The sequence below is a fragment of the Callorhinchus milii genome, unplaced genomic scaffold (genome assembly GCF_018977255.1).
Source record: "Callorhinchus milii isolate IMCB2004 unplaced genomic scaffold, IMCB_Cmil_1.0 Scaffold591, whole genome shotgun sequence".
In the NCBI taxonomy this organism is placed as follows: Eukaryota; Metazoa; Chordata; class Chondrichthyes; order Chimaeriformes; family Callorhinchidae; genus Callorhinchus; species Callorhinchus milii.
The window spans coordinates 1-21,254 of NW_024705332.1; the positions used below are offsets into that span (position 1 = coordinate 1).

General features: G+C 38.5%; 1 protein-coding gene across 1 annotated transcript in view; it reads left to right on the forward strand.

The window, feature by feature from the left end:
- Positions 1 to 220: 220 nt before the first annotated feature.
- LOC121852222 (beta-1,4-galactosyltransferase 5-like) overlaps positions 221 to 21,254 on the forward strand; it is a gene marked incomplete at its 5' end in the record, with an annotated part of 22,063 nt that continues 1,029 nt past the window's right edge. The window contains 6 exons of the mRNA XM_042346308.1: positions 221 to 367; positions 7,692 to 7,874; positions 12,971 to 13,093; positions 14,860 to 14,976; positions 16,021 to 16,145; positions 19,976 to 20,280. Of these exons, the coding sequence (XP_042202242.1) occupies positions 221 to 367; positions 7,692 to 7,874; positions 12,971 to 13,093; positions 14,860 to 14,976; positions 16,021 to 16,145; positions 19,976 to 20,280 (1,000 nt within the window). The remainder of the gene's footprint in view (positions 368 to 7,691; positions 7,875 to 12,970; positions 13,094 to 14,859; positions 14,977 to 16,020; positions 16,146 to 19,975; positions 20,281 to 21,254) is intronic.

The following is a 21,254-nucleotide window of genomic DNA, read 5'->3' on the forward strand; positions in this document are numbered from 1 at the left end:
AACTTTCACTCAATTCATGTGAGCTATATGTGCATACGGCACCATGGGATCAATTTGGCCATCAGCGCAAGTAGCACTGGATGCACTCTCGTCAAATGAGTCACTAAAATAATGTATACACGGTGGAATAATAAAAAAAATGGTTGGTTGTCATACACGTCAGCTGGCTCAGAACCTCACGAGGCTCATTTTTAGCTCCGTTGCCTCTGAATTTGTGCAGCGCAGCAGATTCACCATGGCAACAAACCCATCCCGCACTGCGACCGGTCGCCATGCCGAGCGACGATGGCTAAAACTGACTATGTGAGGCGACTGCTTCTTTTACGTATTAAAGAAAGCAATTTGCGGCAAACATTTTTGCAGAACTGTGAGAAAATGGGAAACTGCACAACACTGCTTTTTAGTGGCAGCTGAGGGTTTCATTCTTGGCAGACATGTTTTTTTACTTATAAAAAATAAAATAAAATGGCAGGTCTTGTTGGAACAATTATGTAGCTTAGTATGAAATTTATAGTTTGGATATCCAATCAACCTTGAATAAAACATGGGATAAGTCTTAAAATGAGAAGAAAAAACGCAATTACAACAGGTATTGCTTTGGCCGAGACGTATTTACAATAATAATTCAAGATGACAATATACATAACGGCTAATATGTTGGCCAATGTTTAATTTCTATCAACATAATTTTACAGCCATATGATGTTTCCATACACACAAGCTCTGTTTCAATGTTATGACTTGAACATGCATATGAATTCACATGAGACTGTTTAAATACACCAGATGTGAAATTGTTAAATATGTGAGCATGCTAAAAGGGTGGGTGTGGTTATGTTCACATGTTTACACAAACCTAAGCATTTTTTTTTACAAAAACAGTTTCACAATCTTCTAAATTAGTTTTTTGCACAATATGGTATGAAGTGTGCATGTTTAAATATGCTGAATGTAAGAGTTTGGCCACGTTTTCTGATTCAAAGGATTCAAGAAATGTTTTAAAAAAGGCAAAAAATTCGTGCTATAATTGCATTATCCAACTATTTCAAATGAATATGGCAAGAAAACTCGAGTTTGGATAGCTCAGCTCCAGGCAATTATGCTGCTCATTATTTTTTCGAGATGGCGCATTTAACAGCTTAAATCAAGTGGCGAGCTGGAGATACCCCCGGAGTAGTGCATGTGGTTTTGCACATATGCAAGGTAATAATCGCATCAGCAATAGAACAATTGCATAACAGCATAAATATTATACCATTGTCATTCATATGCCATTAATGTTCTTCTGGCCATTTGGAAAATATATGACCAGCACATCCTCAATATAGAAAAAGGATCATCAACTTGAAAAAGACGTAGCAGGAATGGACATTGCAGATTTTTCTCTTAATTTCAAGACATCTGCTCTTATTCTGAGCATGCTTCCTAAAATATCACCATATGTCACAATCACAAAACGTAGCTGTTTGTTTTTAAGTGTGACACTAAACAATGAGAAAGCAGAAGTTATAATTTTGGCAGTAAGTGTGCTAACCATAATATGTTAAGATATAACAAATCTGCCCAACACTTTCATAGAGAGTACTGAAAGTGGTTTTAATTTTTTGTTCTAACTTTTTCACTTTTGCACAGAATAATTGTCAAGTGACCATTTTGCAGCTCCTGTGGTAAGAGTGCCTCACAGACTCAAAATGAGACATCCTATGGCAAGTGAGCAACATAATGAAGGCCAATGCAGCAAGGACATAATTACACAAGCAGACAACAGGGATGTGCAAAGATGAGTTGAAGAATGAAATGGGTGGTCCAGAGAAGATTTTCCATTGATTTCACACGGCAATCAAATGTTCTTTCAGACCACAATACTCTAGCTCTCTCTCTCAAATTATTCTCATCAACCCTGAACAATTTTAGTTCATTATCGCTGATTGGCAACACTGATCCATTAAAAGAGCGTACAGACAAAAAAATAAACCAAGATACCTGAAACATGCTTTACTTCTTCTCTGGGAAGACATATATTTAGCCGTATTTTTTATCTCACATTTTTTTTTAAGTTGAGGAGAGGTGTTTAAAAGAGACTTTCTAATTCTTTGCATCTCTAAACTAGAAGCAAATTAAAAAAATAATGGTGTCTGTATAAAACATGCAAACAAATAAGGAGTTTAAAGATATGTTTGCTTTTGTGTAATGCTAGAGGATATCTTTTTTTACATATTGTCTTTCTTTAACACGGGCTATGTTGCTGTTCCCAGTGTGAAATTGTCAACATCGTTTTCTGTACTAAACTGAGATGTACTTTCCAAAAACAGATTTCATGAACTTGGCTACATGTTAGTGTATTAGCTACTAGCAGGAATAACATCTGCCTCTGAATACCAAATTAAAGGTGAAAAAGAACACTGAGCCACTTGGCCTGCACATGGTTGCCAGGGCATTTGCTAAGCTCTGTAGCAGCATGTGGCTGCTGTTCCTTAGAGAAAATTTTGCAGCGTCAGATGCTACCCGAGTGCACGGGAGTGAACATTTCTCTGACCAAACATCTATGCATTACTGATGACCTGATTTTCCCAATTATTATGATGCCAGTGGCAATGTATAAATGTGATACTGGAGAAGTGACATCATTTACACCTGCATGGGGAAAGAGGCCATTTTTAAATCCTTTATATTAAGTTCACTTGCTTGCTTGCATGCTTACGACCGTGCAATTCTTTCGGTCGTTTTTTAACCCACTTCCCGTGATCCAATCGCGCTGACATTTTGCACACAGACTCGTTGTGCGTGACAATTTATTTTCGTGAAATTTTTTTCCCAAAAATTTACACTTTTTAGGAAAAAATAAATTATATTTAATTACCAATTGCTTAATGGTGGCAGGCAATCATCTGACCCATAGGTGGCAGCCATCTCAAGCCAGAGGACGAGAGGACTCTAGCCGCCACGCATATAAAGGATTTATAGTGAAAAACTTTGTTTTTACGGGTTAATTTTTTTCAGGGTTCAATGGCTTTAAAAGTCCATTTCAGGAGCAAGGAAACTTTCATGTAGCAAAAATAGGCTTCATAATAAACGTTTTTGGGTTAGATCGCGTTATTTATAAATGTGTCGTAACCCTCCACCACCCGACACGGCCAATCAGCAACAAAGTGTCACGTTGACAAAAGACAAATAGTTCACTACTTTAGCCCACCGGTGTGTTGAAGAGTGAAACCAGAACATTTACCATTTTTGAGTACGACGTTTCGCTGGTAATTGCATCGGGCAATTGGCGATTCCCTGCCAAGGGAATAAAATATAAAATGGCCAATTTTCTGACTTCTAAAATAAGTCTAAGTGGTCTCAAACATGGCCTCCTGAATTAAAGTTAAAGCCACAACATGGTCCCATACTCCTGTTGCTTATGAGCACCGAAGTCAACCAACTGTATTCTTATAACAACAAATGGCTCTTCACATTAAACAGCAAAGGTACGGTTACATGCAGACTAAACGAACCATAAAAGTGGTACATGACCACAATGGTATACTGGATTTTTGCAAATATATTTATGATATATTGTTTCTAGTGTCTTGCCATTTTGTAAAAAAAACATTTCTGCAAGTAATCCTTCCAATGGGATGGCCCAACTGAGCTAATTTTACATATATTAAATATGAAAATTACCACAGTATTTTAAATTTTAAAAAGTCTCTAAACCAAAAACTATGAACCTTCTTCAAATGGTTGAAACCCTACCACATGTCTACTCATTATCTTAAATGGCAGTTGAAACCAGATATGCGGTGCATTTCTAAAATTACAAATCATTATTGTGACATAATTTCAACTCTGCGTCAGAGATACACTACACCAGAAAACATATCCTTTACTGTATCCCTCATGCAGTTCAATGTTTAAACGAAGAACAATGACAAGTGATGACTACTTTCTACACAAGTTCTGTAATGAATAACACTGAGAAACCAACGTCAAACGGTACAGTCTGTTAGACTATTGTAGGTACTTTTTAAATACACTGAGATATGTCACTTCAACAAATACACCGTATAAGGCTGCTTTGTGCAAGGACTGCAAAAATATAATAAGGTTTGGAAAGGCATAAATCTTTCATCAAGTGCCACTTATAAAATGCAAGCCAATGGCATCAGAATTATGCTAATGGCAACTGGGGGCATGAAAAAAACAATGCTTGGTGCTATGTATTGTATATATCTAAATCGTGAAATCCCACTGTATTGTTGTAAAAAAATGTCTGCGAACATTCATTGTATGTTATTGTACATGGGGCCAAGGATACTACCCACTTCAGCACATTATTATAAAACTGTCAGATGGCAGCTGAGCAATGGATTTGGTCTCCTTGAAATAAATTTCGTCTAACAACTCCTTACTGTTTCACAAACTATTCATAGCAAGCCGCAGTCTGGAATACATCGGCATGCTGGCCACATTTGCATGCTCCAATTTAAAATTATGCCACACATTTTATGACATTATAGCGATCAGGCAAGCTGCCACAAGATTAAAAAAATATTTTTTTCCACAATACTAAGCTTCCGCAGTCACAAAGCCATGACTTACCATAATCATGCCAATATATGTGCATGTAGCTCTTAAAATTCCACCAAAAGCACAGATTAGAACAAGCACACTGTAAACTTAAAGTGTGGCATAAAATAATCATATTAATACAAATAGTGAACTAAAATTACAGTGGAAAATTTATGAGCTGACAGATCTATCCAGAATCCGGTTCAGGAGCATCTATTGCAATTTAACACACCTGACTTTGCAACTATGGAAATCCCAGGCCTCAATTTTCTCGTATTCACATTACAGTAATTCTAAACTGAGCGCTCAGAAACGCAAAATCGATATGCTACGCACAAATTGTATGTGCTAATAAATGTTTTTTTTTGTGCACAGTATACCAATGTGCACAAAAAGATGTCTTCTTCTCTGGCAATACCTCCGATGTTGAATGTGAACATTGAATTCATCCTGAAAAACCTGTCTGCCCGCAATGCACATCAGCTGTTTTATTAACATATTTCAGTTTCATTTAATGGTGACATGCAAAAACACAGCCAATAGCTCCACTTCAAGCCAAAACATTCCGTAATTTTGTATTTTACTCTGCTAACTTCCGCCCATGCTGCCCTATGCATATCTCCAGGCCAGGAAGGTATGTTTACAATGTTTTGAGGTTTTATACTACTATCCATTAATACAATTGGCTCTTGTCAAAAACTGATATATGCATGAAGTGGCAGATGTTTACTTTAAACGTAATGGTTTGGCAAAAAAAACCCATTAGCATCAATAATTCATTTCAATTATGAGCATTTACCACAACCCTCAGAATGAACTTTGAAATAAATGTGTGATTTAAGGCAAACAATGTGGTCGGTATGCTGTTTGTAAGCACTCGTGTAACCAGCTGTAGTTACTGATGGGAAGAGGAACGTATGCACTCCAGGCAAACGCCACTTTGTTGTAAACACAGCCAACATGAGGGTAGCGAATGTTCCCAGCTGAGAGTCCTAGAGAAAGGTGGCAACTACAAAGCCTATTAGAGTACAGCCACCAGGCAGTGCCAAAAGGCAAACATAAGGCTCAGTGTCACAGAACAGAAAAATAAGAACCATCAAATAAGATAAATATCAGCCTATGTCCTGTACAGTACTGCTGATATGTTTATTTATTTATTATATTTAAATGTCCATGTGCAGCGGCTAGATACAATAACTTGTTTAACTGTTCATTTACAAGGAGGCCCGTGTGGTTTTATTCTGTACCGTAATACTGTATATTGCATTATTACCATTTCGCTGACGGTCAATTCAGCAATTTGGGACGGCAAATGTCAATACAAGCAAGCTCGCAATGTACACCATATACCATATTTCCACCCATGAGCATCTCGTATTTCAAAGTGGTTGTTGTTGGCTTCTTTTTCAAACCACTCCCTTGTATCCCACCTCTCATCTCTCTCCATTCCTTCCTCTGCCTTTTTTATATGCCCACTATGCAATTTTACGGTTTGCCGTCAGTCCATCACCTTCTGTATATAGACAGTTCACCATCAGTCAATCACCTTCTCTATTCGCTGTGTGCCATGTTCATTGGTATAAAAAAATGTTATCCGCATCTCCTTTGGTGCTTTGGCATGGCTTTCCAAACACAAGATCGTACCCAAAGCCCCAAGCAATAAATATCTTAACAATATGCCATTTCATAATTCTGACCTTGTACACGACTGACTTGTGCAGATGCAACTTCCAATGAAAGATTAGCAGGTGAAGACCATTTTTTAACACTATGAATTGTGTCATTCAATCATACTCCCCCAGCAGGAATCAATGGATGGGTGCTGGGTGCTGCCGGAAATCAAACCTATTTAAAGCACGTGGCCCACCACATAGAAAGGTTGCCTACCACCCACAAAGCAGACAAGCATTTTGTTATCAGTGTGTGCACAGCTCGGTCGCTGTCAGCCAATACGAGACATTGGGGAATAGAATCTGGTAGGCGCTTAGAAAGCAGCTCTGACAGTTATTGGTGTTAGCATGGAAGGGGGGTAAAACCAAGTTGGAAATATATCAAACGCTGGTAAATAACAAATCAGATATATATAATTAGCCGAGATGTAATTGGTTTTGAGGCCTATTTCCATTGTACCTGTATTACGTCTGCTTTAAAATAGATTTTTTCATATATATTCTTATGAGCATATTGGGTGGACCTGTCTTCAATAAACCTTATCTCTGCCCTGGGTGATAATATTGATGGTGCAAAACAGATCAACATTTGCACAGGAGAGCATTGGTGCACATTTCGATTTCATGAAATCATTTTTTAAATCTTTTTTTATATCTCGATAATGTATTTATGGAATAAGCCAAAAACGATCAACCATCAGCATTCATACATAAACAAAAACATGCTTGCTAAATTACAATTAAAAAAACCTGTGGAAAAACGTTAAAAGGTTGCTGCTGGCAAGACAACCTGCAAAACGTTAAAAAATCGCACAAAACGAGAAAATTTAACAGAATTCACAAGCAACGAAATACAACCTCGTCAATTTAACGACCCCCCTAAAATAAACCAGAGCCCCCCTCATTAATTGACAAACGTGCCCCCTTCTCCACAAAAACCCTAAAGAATCCCCTCCCCATTCATTGGCAAACGAGGGTGGCTGCAATTCTCCACCCCCATCACGCACCCACACACATGCGGACGAGGACCAAACACATTTTTGTTAATACAATCTTTGGAATATTTCTCCGCAAAAAAAAAATAATGCATTCATACGTAAAAAAAAAACCACGACCGTTATTGACGACGCGTTTAACGTACAAAAAATATAAAAACAACCTCGAAGAGCTTTAAACACGCACGTATTTTTTTTGCAAATAATAATTTCGTGCTAATTTATATTTAAATGTGAGCCGTGATGCGGGCCGGGCCCCCCCATCCCCTTCGTCTCACCTATGCCCGGTGCGACGTAAATGAAGTACATAAAAGACGATGAAAAACTGAAGAGGAAAAGCAACGCCAACAAACGGCGGGACGATTTCTTCATCTTAGTTGCAATTTGATCTTGCGTATATATTTTTGAACGTTCGCACTGTTTGTAATTTTTTTTAATTTAATGCTTTTAGTACAAATGTATTTCTCTTCAGCGCAAGCGACGATAGCTCGTCCGCCGCCACCGCCGCCGCCTTCCCGCCGTTGCCATGAAGGGGGAAGTCGCCCAGAACGACTACATTTCATCGCGCGCATAGGCGGCACCACGGCCCGCGTGAGCCAATCACAGACCGGCGCCACCGCTTACGCGCACTACCAAATCGGAGCGCCCTATGCGCGTGCGTGTTATGAAATGCGATTGCACGCGTTGGTGTATTTCGTAGCGCGGATAAGTATACGCAGCCCGATTGGCTGATGAGCAATAATAACACCATACTCCTCAAAGGGATATTATAATGCGACGTTCGGGCAATGGCCCTTCCGTTAGGGCAGTGTTATTGACGAATGTGTTTGAGTTGTATTATTTGTGCGCCACTGCCAATGCAGAATCATAATAAAAATGGGTAACTGAAAATCAGGGCCGTCCATAGTGGGGGGCACGGGACAATTCCCACCGCGTTGGGCCCCCCTCGACGCCTTCAAACTAAACTGAAGCGCCACCCCTGGGCCATCCCATTGGAAGGATTACTTGCAGAAATGTTTTTTTTACAAAATGGCAAGACACTAGAAACAATATATCATAAATATATTTGCAAAAATCCAGTATACCATTGTGGTCATGTACCACTTTTATGGTTCGTTTAGTCTGCATGTAACCGTACCTTTGCTGTTTAATGTGAAGAGCCATTTGTTGTTATAAGAATACAGTTGGTTGACTTCGGTGCTCATAAGCAACAGGAGTATGGGACCATGTTGTGGCTTTAACTTTAATTCAGGAGGCCATGTTTGAGACCACTTAGACTTATTTTAGAAGTCAGAAAATTGGCCATTTTATATTTTATTCCCTTGGCAGGGAATCGCCAATTGCCCGATGCAATTACCAGCGAAACGTCGTACTCAAAAATGGTAAATGTTCTGGTTTCACTCTTCAACACACCGGTGGGCTAAAGTAGTGAACTATTTGTCTTTTGTCAACGTGACACTTTGTTGCTGATTGGCCGTGTCGGGTGGTGGAGGGTTACGACACATTTATAAATAACGCGATCTAACCCAAAAACGTTTATTATGAAGCCTATTTTTGCTACATGAAAGTTTCCTTGCTCCTGAAATGGACTTTTAAAGCCATTGAACCCTGAAAAAAATTAACCCGTAAAAACAAAGTTTTTCACTATAAATCCTTTATATGCGTGGCGGCTAGAGTCCTCTCGTCCTCTGGCTTGAGATGGCTGCCACCTATGGGTCAGATGATTGCCTGCCACCATTAAGCAATTGGTAATTAAATATAATTTATTTTTTCCTAAAAAGTGTAAATTTTTGGGAAAAAAATTTCACGAAAATAAATTGTCACGCACAACGAGTCTGTGTGCAAAATGTCAGCGCGATTGGATCACGGGAAGTGGGTTAAAAAACGACCGAAAGAATTGCACGGTCGTAAGCATGCAAGCAAGCAAGTGAACTTAATATAAAGGATTTAAAAATGGCCTCTTTCCCCATGCAGGTGTAAATGATGTCACTTCTCCAGTATCACATTTATACATTGCCACTGGCATCATAATAATTGGGAAAATCAGGTCATCAGTAATGCATAGATGTTTGGTCAGAGAAATGTTCACTCCCGTGCACTCGGGTAGCATCTGACGCTGCAAAATTTTCTCTAAGGAACAGCAGCCACATGCTGCTACAGAGCTTAGCAAATGCCCTGGCAACCATGTGCAGGCCAAGTGGCTCAGTGTTCTTTTTTCACCTTTAATTTGGTATTCAGAGGCAGATGTTATTCCTGCTAGTAGCTAATACACTAACATGTAGCCAAGTTCATGAAATCTGTTTTTGGAAAGTACATCTCAGTTTAGTACAGAAAACGATGTTGACAATTTCACACTGGGAACAGCAACATAGCCCGTGTTAAAGAAAGACAATATGTAAAAAAAGATATCCTCTAGCATTACACAAAAGCAAACATATCTTTAAACTCCTTATTTGTTTGCATGTTTTATACAGACACCATTATTTTTTTAATTTGCTTCTAGTTTAGAGATGCAAAGAATTAGAAAGTCTCTTTTAAACACCTCTCCTCAACTTAAAAAAAAATGTGAGATAAAAATACGGCTAAATATATGTCTTCCCAGAGAAGAAGTAAAGCATGTTTCAGGTATCTTGGTTTATTTTTTTGTCTGTACGCTCTTTTAATGGATCAGTGTTGCCAATCAGCGATAATGAACTAAAATTGTTCAGGGTTGATGAGAATAATTTGAGAGAGAGAGCTAGAGTATTGTGGTCTGAAAGAACATTTGATTGCCGTGTGAAATCAATGGAAAATCTTCTCTGGACCACCCATTTCATTCTTCAACTCATCTTTGCACATCCCTGTTGTCTGCTTGTGTAATTATGTCCTTGCTGCATTGGCCTTCATTATGTTGCTCACTTGCCATAGGATGTCTCATTTTGAGTCTGTGAGGCACTCTTACCACAGGAGCTGCAAAATGGTCACTTGACAATTATTCTGTGCAAAAGTGAAAAAGTTAGAACAAAAAATTAAAACCACTTTCAGTACTCTCTATGAAAGTGTTGGGCAGATTTGTTATATCTTAACATATTATGGTTAGCACACTTACTGCCAAAATTATAACTTCTGCTTTCTCATTGTTTAGTGTCACACTTAAAAACAAACAGCTACGTTTTGTGATTGTGACATATGGTGATATTTTAGGAAGCATGCTCAGAATAAGAGCAGATGTCTTGAAATTAAGAGAAAAATCTGCAATGTCCATTCCTGCTACGTCTTTTTCAAGTTGATGATCCTTTTTCTATATTGAGGATGTGCTGGTCATATATTTTCCAAATGGCCAGAAGAACATTAATGGCATATGAATGACAATGGTATAATATTTATGCTGTTATGCAATTGTTCTATTGCTGATGCGATTATTACCTTGCATATGTGCAAAACCACATGCACTACTCCGGGGGTATCTCCAGCTCGCCACTTGATTTAAGCTGTTAAATGCGCCATCTCGAAAAAATAATGAGCAGCATAATTGCCTGGAGCTGAGCTATCCAAACTCGAGTTTTCTTGCCATATTCATTTGAAATAGTTGGATAATGCAATTATAGCACGAATTTTTTGCCTTTTTTAAAACATTTCTTGAATCCTTTGAATCAGAAAACGTGGCCAAACTCTTACATTCAGCATATTTAAACATGCACACTTCATACCATATTGTGCAAAAACTAATTTAGAAGATTGTGAAACTGTTTTTGTAAAAAAAAATGCTTAGGTTTGTGTAAACATGTGAACATAACCACACCCACCCTTTTAGCATGCTCACATATTTAACAATTTCACATCTGGTGTATTTAAACAGTCTCATGTGAATTCATATGCATTGTTCAAGTCATAACATTGAAACAGAGCTTGGTGTGTATGGAAACATCATATGGCTGTAAAATTATGTTGATAGAAATTAAACATTGGCCAACATATTAGCCGTTATGTATATTGTCATCTTGAATTATTATTGTAAATACGTCTCGGCCAAAGCAATACCTGTTGTAATTGCGTTTTTTCTTCTCATTTTAAGACTTATCCCATGTTTTATTCAAGGTTGATTGGATATCCAAACTATAAATTTCATACTAAGCTACATAATTGTTCCAACAAGACCTGCCATTTTATTTTATTTTTTATAAAGTAAAAAAACATGTCTGCCAAGAATGAAACCCTCAGCTGCCACTAAAAAGCAGTGTTGTGCAGTTTCCCATTTTCTCACAGTTCTGCAAAAATGTTTGCCGCAAATTGCTTTCTTTAATACGTAAAAGAAGCAGTCGCCTCACATAGTCAGTTTTAGCCATCGTCGCTCGGCATGGCGACCGGTCGCAGTGCGGGGATGGGTTTGTTGCCATGGTGAATCTGCTGCGCTGCACAAATTCAGAGGCAACGGAGCTAAAAATGAGCCTCGTGAGGTTCTGAGCCAGCTGACGTGTATGACAACCAACCATTTTTTTTATTATTCCACCGTGTATACATTATTTTAGTGACTCATTTGACGAGAGTGCATCCAGTGCTACTTGCGCTGATGGCCAAATTGATCCCATGGTGCCGTATGCACATATAGCTCACATGAATTGAGTGAAAGTTGTATAGAAACAAGCACGTATAAAACATTTTCCATTGATTTTTTAAGTTTCATTACATATGTCAATTGTGATGCTTCGTGTAATTTTAATTGTGACTGCCCCCATATGCCGAACACTCTAATAGATTAATACCACGTGTAAATAAAAAGTCTCAGAACTAAATCTGGCCATCAATAAATATAATCAGTAAACTTGATGAACAACCTGAATTAATAGAAACATTGCTTACAAATCCTGGAAGTAATGCTAGCTTACTGCAGCTGATAGTTACTTACTTTTCACATGCCTATAAGGTAACGCTACAATTTGCGACATTTTAAAAAATCGTAAAAATACTGAAAAAGATCATGGGTACTTCAAATTATGTCTTGCATAACATGGATTATAGGTAGGAAAATTGTAAGCATGTTTTCTCAATCCCAAAATAACACGCAGCCCAGTTTATAGCAAAGAAAATGTGTTTAAGACATCATTGGCTGCGTGCTATCTATTGGGACTGGGGTACAAATTGCCACTTGCAGGCCCTCAGGCAATTGTGCTTACTCCACATTCTGGTACCTATTTTCCCTGGATTCCTTATGAAATATCTTCCTTTGTACGGCGTGCTTTTTTACATCAAGGCCATTGGTGCACAAGGTCAGTTTGAAATAAAAAAATTTGATTAAGGATGGTCTGTTCTTGTCCCAGTAATTGGTTTGCTTTAGTTATCAATTGGGATAGACATCACATCGTTGATGAATAATTGTAAGCATTCATGAAGTAGTGATGATGTTAATTAATATTTAAGAATAATGATGATAATAATGATGAGAGCATTATGAATGAATAATGATGCGGATGACAATGCATATGCTTAGTGAAGCATATTTGTAAATTAATGGAGAAATGACAATGTTCACGGACAGACAATTGTACGGTCTGATTAAAATCTTCACGAATGTTCGTTTCCTTTTAATTTTAAATAGTCTTAACACTAACACTTTTGAAATGTTTTACAAGGGTACAGGATTACATAATCCAAGGCAGTTTACATGCTTGTGCAGTGTGTGTTTAATAATTAAACATGCATACATACAGTGTTTATTTGACATGGTACACAATGATTCATAGAGAGCACCTTTACTCTTGTCCTGTCTTGCAGCAAACACGTACCTGTTTGTGATCCAAGCACGCACCAGTGAGGTGCATCGAAGCCTGGGGAATTTCTACGCACAGGTGATCCGGGTTGGCATGAGGGCGCCAAACTCGTCCCTAAACGATACTGGTGAGAGGTCAACTGGTCTTTCTGTCTATCGTTTGCCTTCACTGGGCAGGAATTGTGTGGGGTAGAAAAATGTTTCAGTTACCATGAGGTACGAGTACCTTTGAGACTGCTCTCACATAAGTAGAGTGACATCGTCATTACCAAGTATTGCTGTTAACATTTACAGGTTTCCCTCTCTTTATGCGGTTTCAGTTTGTGCGATTTCGCATGTATGCGGCTAACCCATTTCTACCCAAAATAAAAAAATATGCGGTTTGAATTCACTCATGCGGCTACGAGGTCTGATGTGGGACAACATTGTGTGTACTTTTGAGCTACTCGGTAGGCAGCTGTCTCGTGCGACTTTGCTTTGTGTGCTTGGTTGGAATGCGTCGACCGCATTAAGCAAGGGAAACCTGTACATCGTTATCATCATTGTTTAATCATTATTAACACACAACTTTCTCATAACCTGTCTTCATTCACCATCAATGGTTCACCATCCATAGTGAATTAATACATCCTTTGGGAAAAAATATATAACAAGGAAATACACAGTGAATCACGTGGTATTTTACATAGCCAAATATGTTCTTTACTGCCGGTTGGTTGGCATTTGACGTGTTGTGTATGGACAGAAGGTGGCTTGTTTTCAGTGTTGGTGTAATCTAGCAGCAATTTAGATTACTTGGTGACTGAGTTTTAAGACTGCTGCATTAATGCCCCGCAGTGCAACTTCATTACTGCTGGTGCAGGAAACCCAGTAAATGGACTCCATTTAATTGCGGTAGACTTATTTATGAAGTGAAAAATATATTTTCCCCAAATTTCTTACAGTTGTCACGAGACAAAAAATACATTCGGAGATCTTGCAGAGCAGTGGGGCCCACGTCAAAGAATGCCCCATGGAACATATTTTTCATAGTACTGATAAATACTTTGGTTGACCTTTTTATCCTTTACGCAGTTGGGGGGAGCATTTTTCCATAAGCTCTGCTTGAAATTATTAGTTACATGACAGCCATACCGATATATATTTCTAATGTTGACATTTTGCCAAATGAAGTGTTAATCCATATTTATATGATTCAATGGTAACGGCTGCGACAATCAACTCACTCTACTTGAGAACCTGCTTTTAATCATTGGCAGCTGTTTGGATTCTAATCTCGGCTCAGCCGTGCCAGCTCAATGCTCTGATCTATATCCCACTTATAACCACCTTCTATTCACATTAAATAAACATATCTCACATGTTTAGTTTATATCATATAGGCACTGCAGTGCTTTTCAGGTTGTATTTGTAACACTTTCAATTAGGGTATTTTTCGATTTAAAATCCCCACAACATTTAGAACTGGGGAATGGGGTGGTTGTGGGAAGAGACCAAAACACTCAACACATTTGTCTGTGTATTATTGGATCAATGGTTTTGTAACAAATTGACCCGTGTGTGTGATGCATACTATAGTAGGTGGCAGTTTTTATTCTTTTTGAGAGAATTTGTGCTATAAGTTGGAAATGTTTAAATAGAGATGTTGCTGGTTGTATAACACGACTACAGTGTGCATATTTAAAGAATGGAAAACAACTCTCCAAACATGCTGCTAATATTAGCAGTAATCAAATCATGAATACATTTTGAAGGTTTAATTAGAAAATACAGTCAGGGTCTTGGTCCTATTAGGGACTGTGTGGTAGTGTGTAAGAGCACAAAACAATAATTGTATTCAAATTTTCATACGCTAATTTGCATATTGTATTACCTTAAAATGTTTCCATTACAGAATCGACAGCGTACCGGATAAACTCGAGTGATTATCAGATGGAGATGACCACTTACCTGCCAGCAGGATTTACTTATCGCCCAGACCACATTTGTCCAGAGCGACTGCCATCCATGAGTAAGAATTCATGCATATCACTTCAGCTATTTTCACCCAATGGCCCAATGGCATGGCTGAATGCCCACTACAGTTGAAAGAAAATCCATTCTGGCTAAATATCCCCAACCTAGTCAACCACCAAAAGAAATTCCAGAAATGATTTTATTCATATTTTATTTGTCAAGAGTCGGTGACCATGTAGGTATAGATAATACTGACAGGTAACAGCTTCCCTACAGCAGTTGCCACTGCAGAGCGGGAACATGAAAACTCGGGCAGTCTTCTAGTAGTATAGGGGCCTTGACTCCTGACCACCGTCCTTTTATTTGCATATATTTTTTTATGCTTTTGGGTTTTTAAAGCAAGTGGTCACATTTATGTTTGCCATATTGCCTACCATCATCCTTGTAATGCAAAGTGAGGGAAAAAGGGCTTGTGCAGCTCAACTCAGCTATTGTGAGCCAAGGATATGTTTTCGAAATGCCAAATTTCTATAATTTTAATGTGGTCACCGGTTATAATTTTTGGTATTGCATTAATTTTTGGTCTGAAATGCATTCGACCTTCAGAAACCACAACTATTATTTACACCTTGAGTGTTTATGAAATATCTCATTTCATTTTGCTGAAAGAAATTTGTATTAGCTTTTTCATTATCTATTTGTTCATTTTCATTCTCATTTTGTTGGTTAAACCGTATGTTTAATGCATACAAACACGTTTGCATGTTGGTTACAGTGAATAATTTGTGACTAAAAATGCACTCTAAGATGCCACATCAACGTTTCATGAAGGCTAATTGCATCCGCTCACAATCAGCTCAAATAGCTCCCACAGGCAGCATCCCACTTTTGCTTTGTAAGCACTAAAGACTTAATCGCTCAACATTTGTAAATGGGAAAAACTGCATGCGTACAAGATCCCTATTTAGTTGAACATGTTTTAACTTGCAACGGAAGTCGGGCATAATAAGCACAGGTGATACTGTTCTAGTCGGTGGCACTCGACCTTCAGCGCAAGCATTCGGTCATGTGTGTGTGTGTGTGTGCACGTGTGCCACAGAGGGTGAGATGGAGGTGAATATGAGCGAGGTGAGCATGGGGGAGGTGTCTCGCCAGCTGGCGCGCGACATGCATATCGAGCCTGGTGGATTCTGGAGACCCTCGGATTGCCAGCCTCGCTGGAAGGTACCATGTAGGGTGTGGCCGTTTTCTTTTGCTAGCAGAGGCTCAAGCATAACGCAATGGTTGGAGAGCCCCACGCAGTTGTTGCAAGAGCCGGTGGTGCCTTTCTTTCACTAAAATAATATTGAGCCATTACAAAAACGCTCATGAAAAACCGTGAACTCTTTCACTTGTGCTGCTTTGTGTGTGCATGCTTGTGTGCGTGTTTGTCCCTGTTGTTTGTATTTGTATGTGTTATATTTGCTAAGCTTGTCACGGAACATGCAAACTGGAACATTTTCATTTTTAGTATTTTTGTTGCTGTTTCAGAATAATACATTTTCATGGACACTCTACATGGATACACACTCGTCGGTAAACTTGAGAATTTGTATTGTCACTCTGAGGTAGAAATAAGGGAAGATATATGGTTTATATAGAACAGATGGTTCCTCTATACATGGTTTGTGCATCATTGAGTCAGTGATCCATACCCAAAAGGCTAAATGCATGAAGGCAAGATATATTGTGCTCGCAAATTAATGCTCACAAATCAGTGCTCATTAGAAATAAACAGGCACGGAACAACGGTGGATTTTTTTCGGACAGTGTCCACTTTGTGAATCTGTAAAACAAGATGGAAGCCCTTTTGTTGTGACCAATAATGGTTGTGAACAATTGGCTTGTAGTAAGATAGTACAAAAAAGACCATTGACAGCTACAACTGCACATCCTGCCATGTAGCATGGCATTGTGAAATCTTGCCCGACTACCACAGGCATTCATTTTACTTGCAGTTAAAAAGCCTTGTCCTGTGGTATTCAATGTGATAAATGGGCGAAGTGGCAAAATTTGACTGACCATTATTTTTTATTCATTGGAAGAATGCTTCAGTGCTAATTATTTAATTCATAAAGCCATTTTTAATGTTGTTTTCAATATAAACCAACAATCGGTTTCACAATTAAACCATTGTTATCTTCTTAAATTGTTCATCGTGGTGTATGTGCTCAGACTCGTGCATGCGTTCGTTAAATTTGCTTTTATAGAAAGAAAAACACAGTTCATCTGCAAAGCGTTGGCTGCAAACAGTAATTGGAATTGTAGATAATATTGCAATTTAGATTGCAGTTTAGTTTTATCTTTCTTTAAATATGACGTTTTAAACAGAATATTTAGAATAATTATTTGTTTCTTTTGTTGCATTTCTGTTAAGCCAGAATGGGCATTTTAATTAGTCAGTGAATGTGCATGGGAAAGTAAAGGATTATAGTATTGGTAATGAAGATGGATTGAGTTAATTCTGTTACATGTACAATTTATTAAAATTCAGGTGGCCTAGTAATGTGCACTATGCTTCTGGATTTAGAATTACCAAATCAAATCTAACCTCACCCTGTCATATGTCCACCATCTGATAATGCTAATTTATATATGAAATATCTGCTGCCTTTGTTTGCATAGACGGACTTTTTATGGCAAACTGTACAGTGTTACTTTCAGTTATAAATTAAAAAAAATTCTCACTATCTGAATATTTTACGGCACCTGACAGCCCAATACTAAGCTCTGTGGGTTCCTCCTCGACTTGATTTACGGTATTCAGAATCACCACTCGTCAGGCTAAGCCTTGCCCTACCGTCTTGATTCCAAAAATGCAATCGCAGTCCTGACTAGGAATTACGAGAATCACACAGCTCTACTCTAAATATATAATGTTTTTTGTTCATGATGATGACACTTGGAATAGAATACATGCATATTTCATTAATTCAATGTTGACAGTATTTTGTATTACTTTGTTACAAAGCATTTTTGAATTGTGGCATATATCTTACGATAATAATTCGAGCAGACGTGTAGCATGTTAAGTTAAATCAGTGGATGCCTTGTTCAATGTCCAAATATTCTAGCTCAGGAGTTCCAACGAAGTGTTCGTGGCTTGGCTGTGCTGCCCTGGGTGACCCTGAATTATAAAGGAGGTTGCTGCTGGCATTGGCGTGTGGCTTAAACAAATAATTTTATGGGGAGCCAGAAAGTGTTTGCACGACAGCCTTATGACCTGTTAATGTTTTTTTGGTAACATTTTTTGTTGGCCACGCAAAAAACAGATCTCACAATGAATCAGCGTGTACTCTGAGATTTAAAGTGTAAGAGAATGAGCACTTTGTGTTTCGAAGCACGTGTGTTGCTTGTTAATAGCCTGTAAAGTAGATAATGGCTCAGCTTTGTGAATAGAGTACTCTGTGTTATGTCCGGCCTATGCAGGATGTTTTAACAGTTGAATGGATGAGGGTTGCTCACTGCAGTAATATACAAAAATTGTGGCAATCTATCAATAAAGTGTGCACCATGCGTACTCTTTGCGTCTCAATCCTCGCCTTGGTTCGTATCACCAAAAATCTTTATTCAATTACAGCTGCTTCCACGGTGACAGCTTGTGTTAATGGCTGTTACTGTTTAAGCTGTCATAGTTATCCAGATAATGTCAGCGTGTTACATTTTGTATGCTACTGTATTCTGCACAAGATGTGAGCGTGTTCTTTGTTAGTGGATTTTTTTTTACATTGTCGACTCATCTCTCAATGTAATTTCAAGAGAATGACTTGTTATTTCTAGTTTCATCTCCCTCCCAGTTAGTGTAATCCTTTGTCAATTCTATTGTGGTTAGTGACAATATATACAGGCATAGGAACACATTGGATATGAAAGAGGAAACTTTCACTTCTGCCTTACAGGCCTCTATGTGATACTTTTTAACAGTTAACTCAGTGACTTTCAACACTGATTGCCCAATAGTAAACTTATGAATGCTTAACAATGTTTGACCACATGTACTGCTGTCTGGAAAATGGCACCAATAGCAGAAGTTGATACAAGTTAGAGGTTGCTTCTGATAGTGTTGTTTATAAAGGGAAATGTATTTCTCTTTATTTAAGTATGATGAAAAAGCTATTCATTGTTTTGTATATCTATAGTTGACCTGTATGTCTAGTCTTTAAACACAATAGAGTTCCTTCAAAAATCTCAAAAGAAAGGTTTTCATGGTGGTTATGTTTAGCTGTATCCTAAATTACTTTACCATTGTATGTTTAACCATGATACAGATTGCATTCTAATGAAAACGCTTAACGTTTGCAATGTTCGCACAATTATAGTACAATTAAAATTGCTACTCGTGGCTTTGAAAACAATGCATTTGCTTACGTGGCGCTGTATTAGCTTAGTGAGCAGAAATGAAATTAAGCTTGTTGAGTTGTGTGTTCATTCACATGTGTGATTTATGTGCTTTGTATTGACCAAGCATTGCTATTGTTTTGTATCACAGTTCTTACTATCACCATTGAATACAGTTGTGCACTTTTTAAGCCAGTGGTCTTGTACAACACACTTTTACACTGCTATCGTGTTTTTGTATTGTTGTAACGTTCGGACCTGCCCCGACTGGACATCTCTGAAAAAGAGCTGTGTAGCACATCGGATTCCTCCAGTAGAAATTAATATACTGATTCTGATTAATTTTTACCACTGGTTTACCAATAAGTGAAACACACTTCAGCATTTTCCTGAAAACCATAATCACTCGTTTAAGACATCAGTCTTGAACTATTTGAATTCAGAGGGAAGGTAGCCACCTTGTTAGCACTGTCGTCTCGATCATTTGTGCTTGTTAGTTCATAGTAACCATGAAACACATTTTTTTTTCATTCGCCTGATTGTCTGAAAATGTGCCTGCGTTGCAGTTTGATCTCACGCGCACATGATTACCTGCTCAATCACCCACCTTGCACACCTCCTGTCCTCGGTTCCAATTCTGAGCCTTTGCGCTAATTTTTATTTTTGCAAACTCACAGGTGGCAATCCTGATCCCCTTCCGCAACCGGCATGAGCATCTGCCCATCCTACTCCGGCACCTGCTGCCGATTCTGCACCGCCAGCGGCTGGAGTTTGGCATATTTGTTGTGGAGCAGGCGGGTAGCCGACTCTTCAACCGTGCAATGCTCTTCAATGCGGGCTTCATGGCTGCACTGCGCTCATACTCCTGGGACTGCTTCGTGTTTCACGATGTGGACCATGTGCCTGAGAATGACCGTAACTACTACGGGTGCAGCGCAATGCCTCGCCACTTTGCTGTCAAGCTGGACAAGTATGCCTACAAGTGAGTGAGGGATGTGGCTGTTTGTGGAGCACTGCGTATGTGTATTCTTGGCCTGTACTGTTGTATCATCATCACCACCACCACTATCAACCATGAACAATCCACTGCTGGATGAAGGCCTCCCCAAGCCATTGCCATCTCTAATGGTCCTATGATACAACAGTCAACGATATATTGCTTCATCAATTAAAACATTGATGCTAACACATATGCTCTTTGCATTAAATAATGCGGGAGCGAATTGTTTATGAATTCTCTAAATTATATGCAAGTTATCTTATGTTACATTTAGGCAAATTAAGAGAAAACGGCTATAGAAATTCGATAAAAAAAACACGAGGTAAAACATTGTCACAAGGACTCTTGGAATACAATATGACCCGAATCTGGATAATTAAACAAATCACTGGTAGGGGGTATAGTTACATGGCCTACTGTCTTCAATAACTAAAACTGATTATCATACTTTTAGTGTGGTGATTGGAAGTTGATGGTTACATTGTTTATAACATTTACGGCTTTGATATCCATTAGGCTGATTTTTTTGAAACACTTGTCATGCTGAAATGTTGACTACCATCTAACAATCACATCAATAACAAATGGTGCAACCCATTTATATACATATACCACGTGTGTTTTGATATGTACCAAAGCTTTGTTTGAGTTGTCATATCGTATGAACATTGCTATGGCTTTAAGAAGCCTACACACAACTTCATTGTACATATACCATACTAGCTTTACTACCCGGCTTCGCCCGAGACTTGGATTCTTGTCTTGGATTAACACACGGCCTACGAGGAGGGTGGGGGAGGATGCGTGCCGTCAGCAGGCACACTGCGTGACGCTGCCACATGCGGGTGACATCACAGATGTTACGTCACCGATGTGAAGTCACCACTCACTTGCCACGCAAAATATATCCATTATTGCGCCCCCCCCATTACAAAAATATTTTTTTATACTTTTTG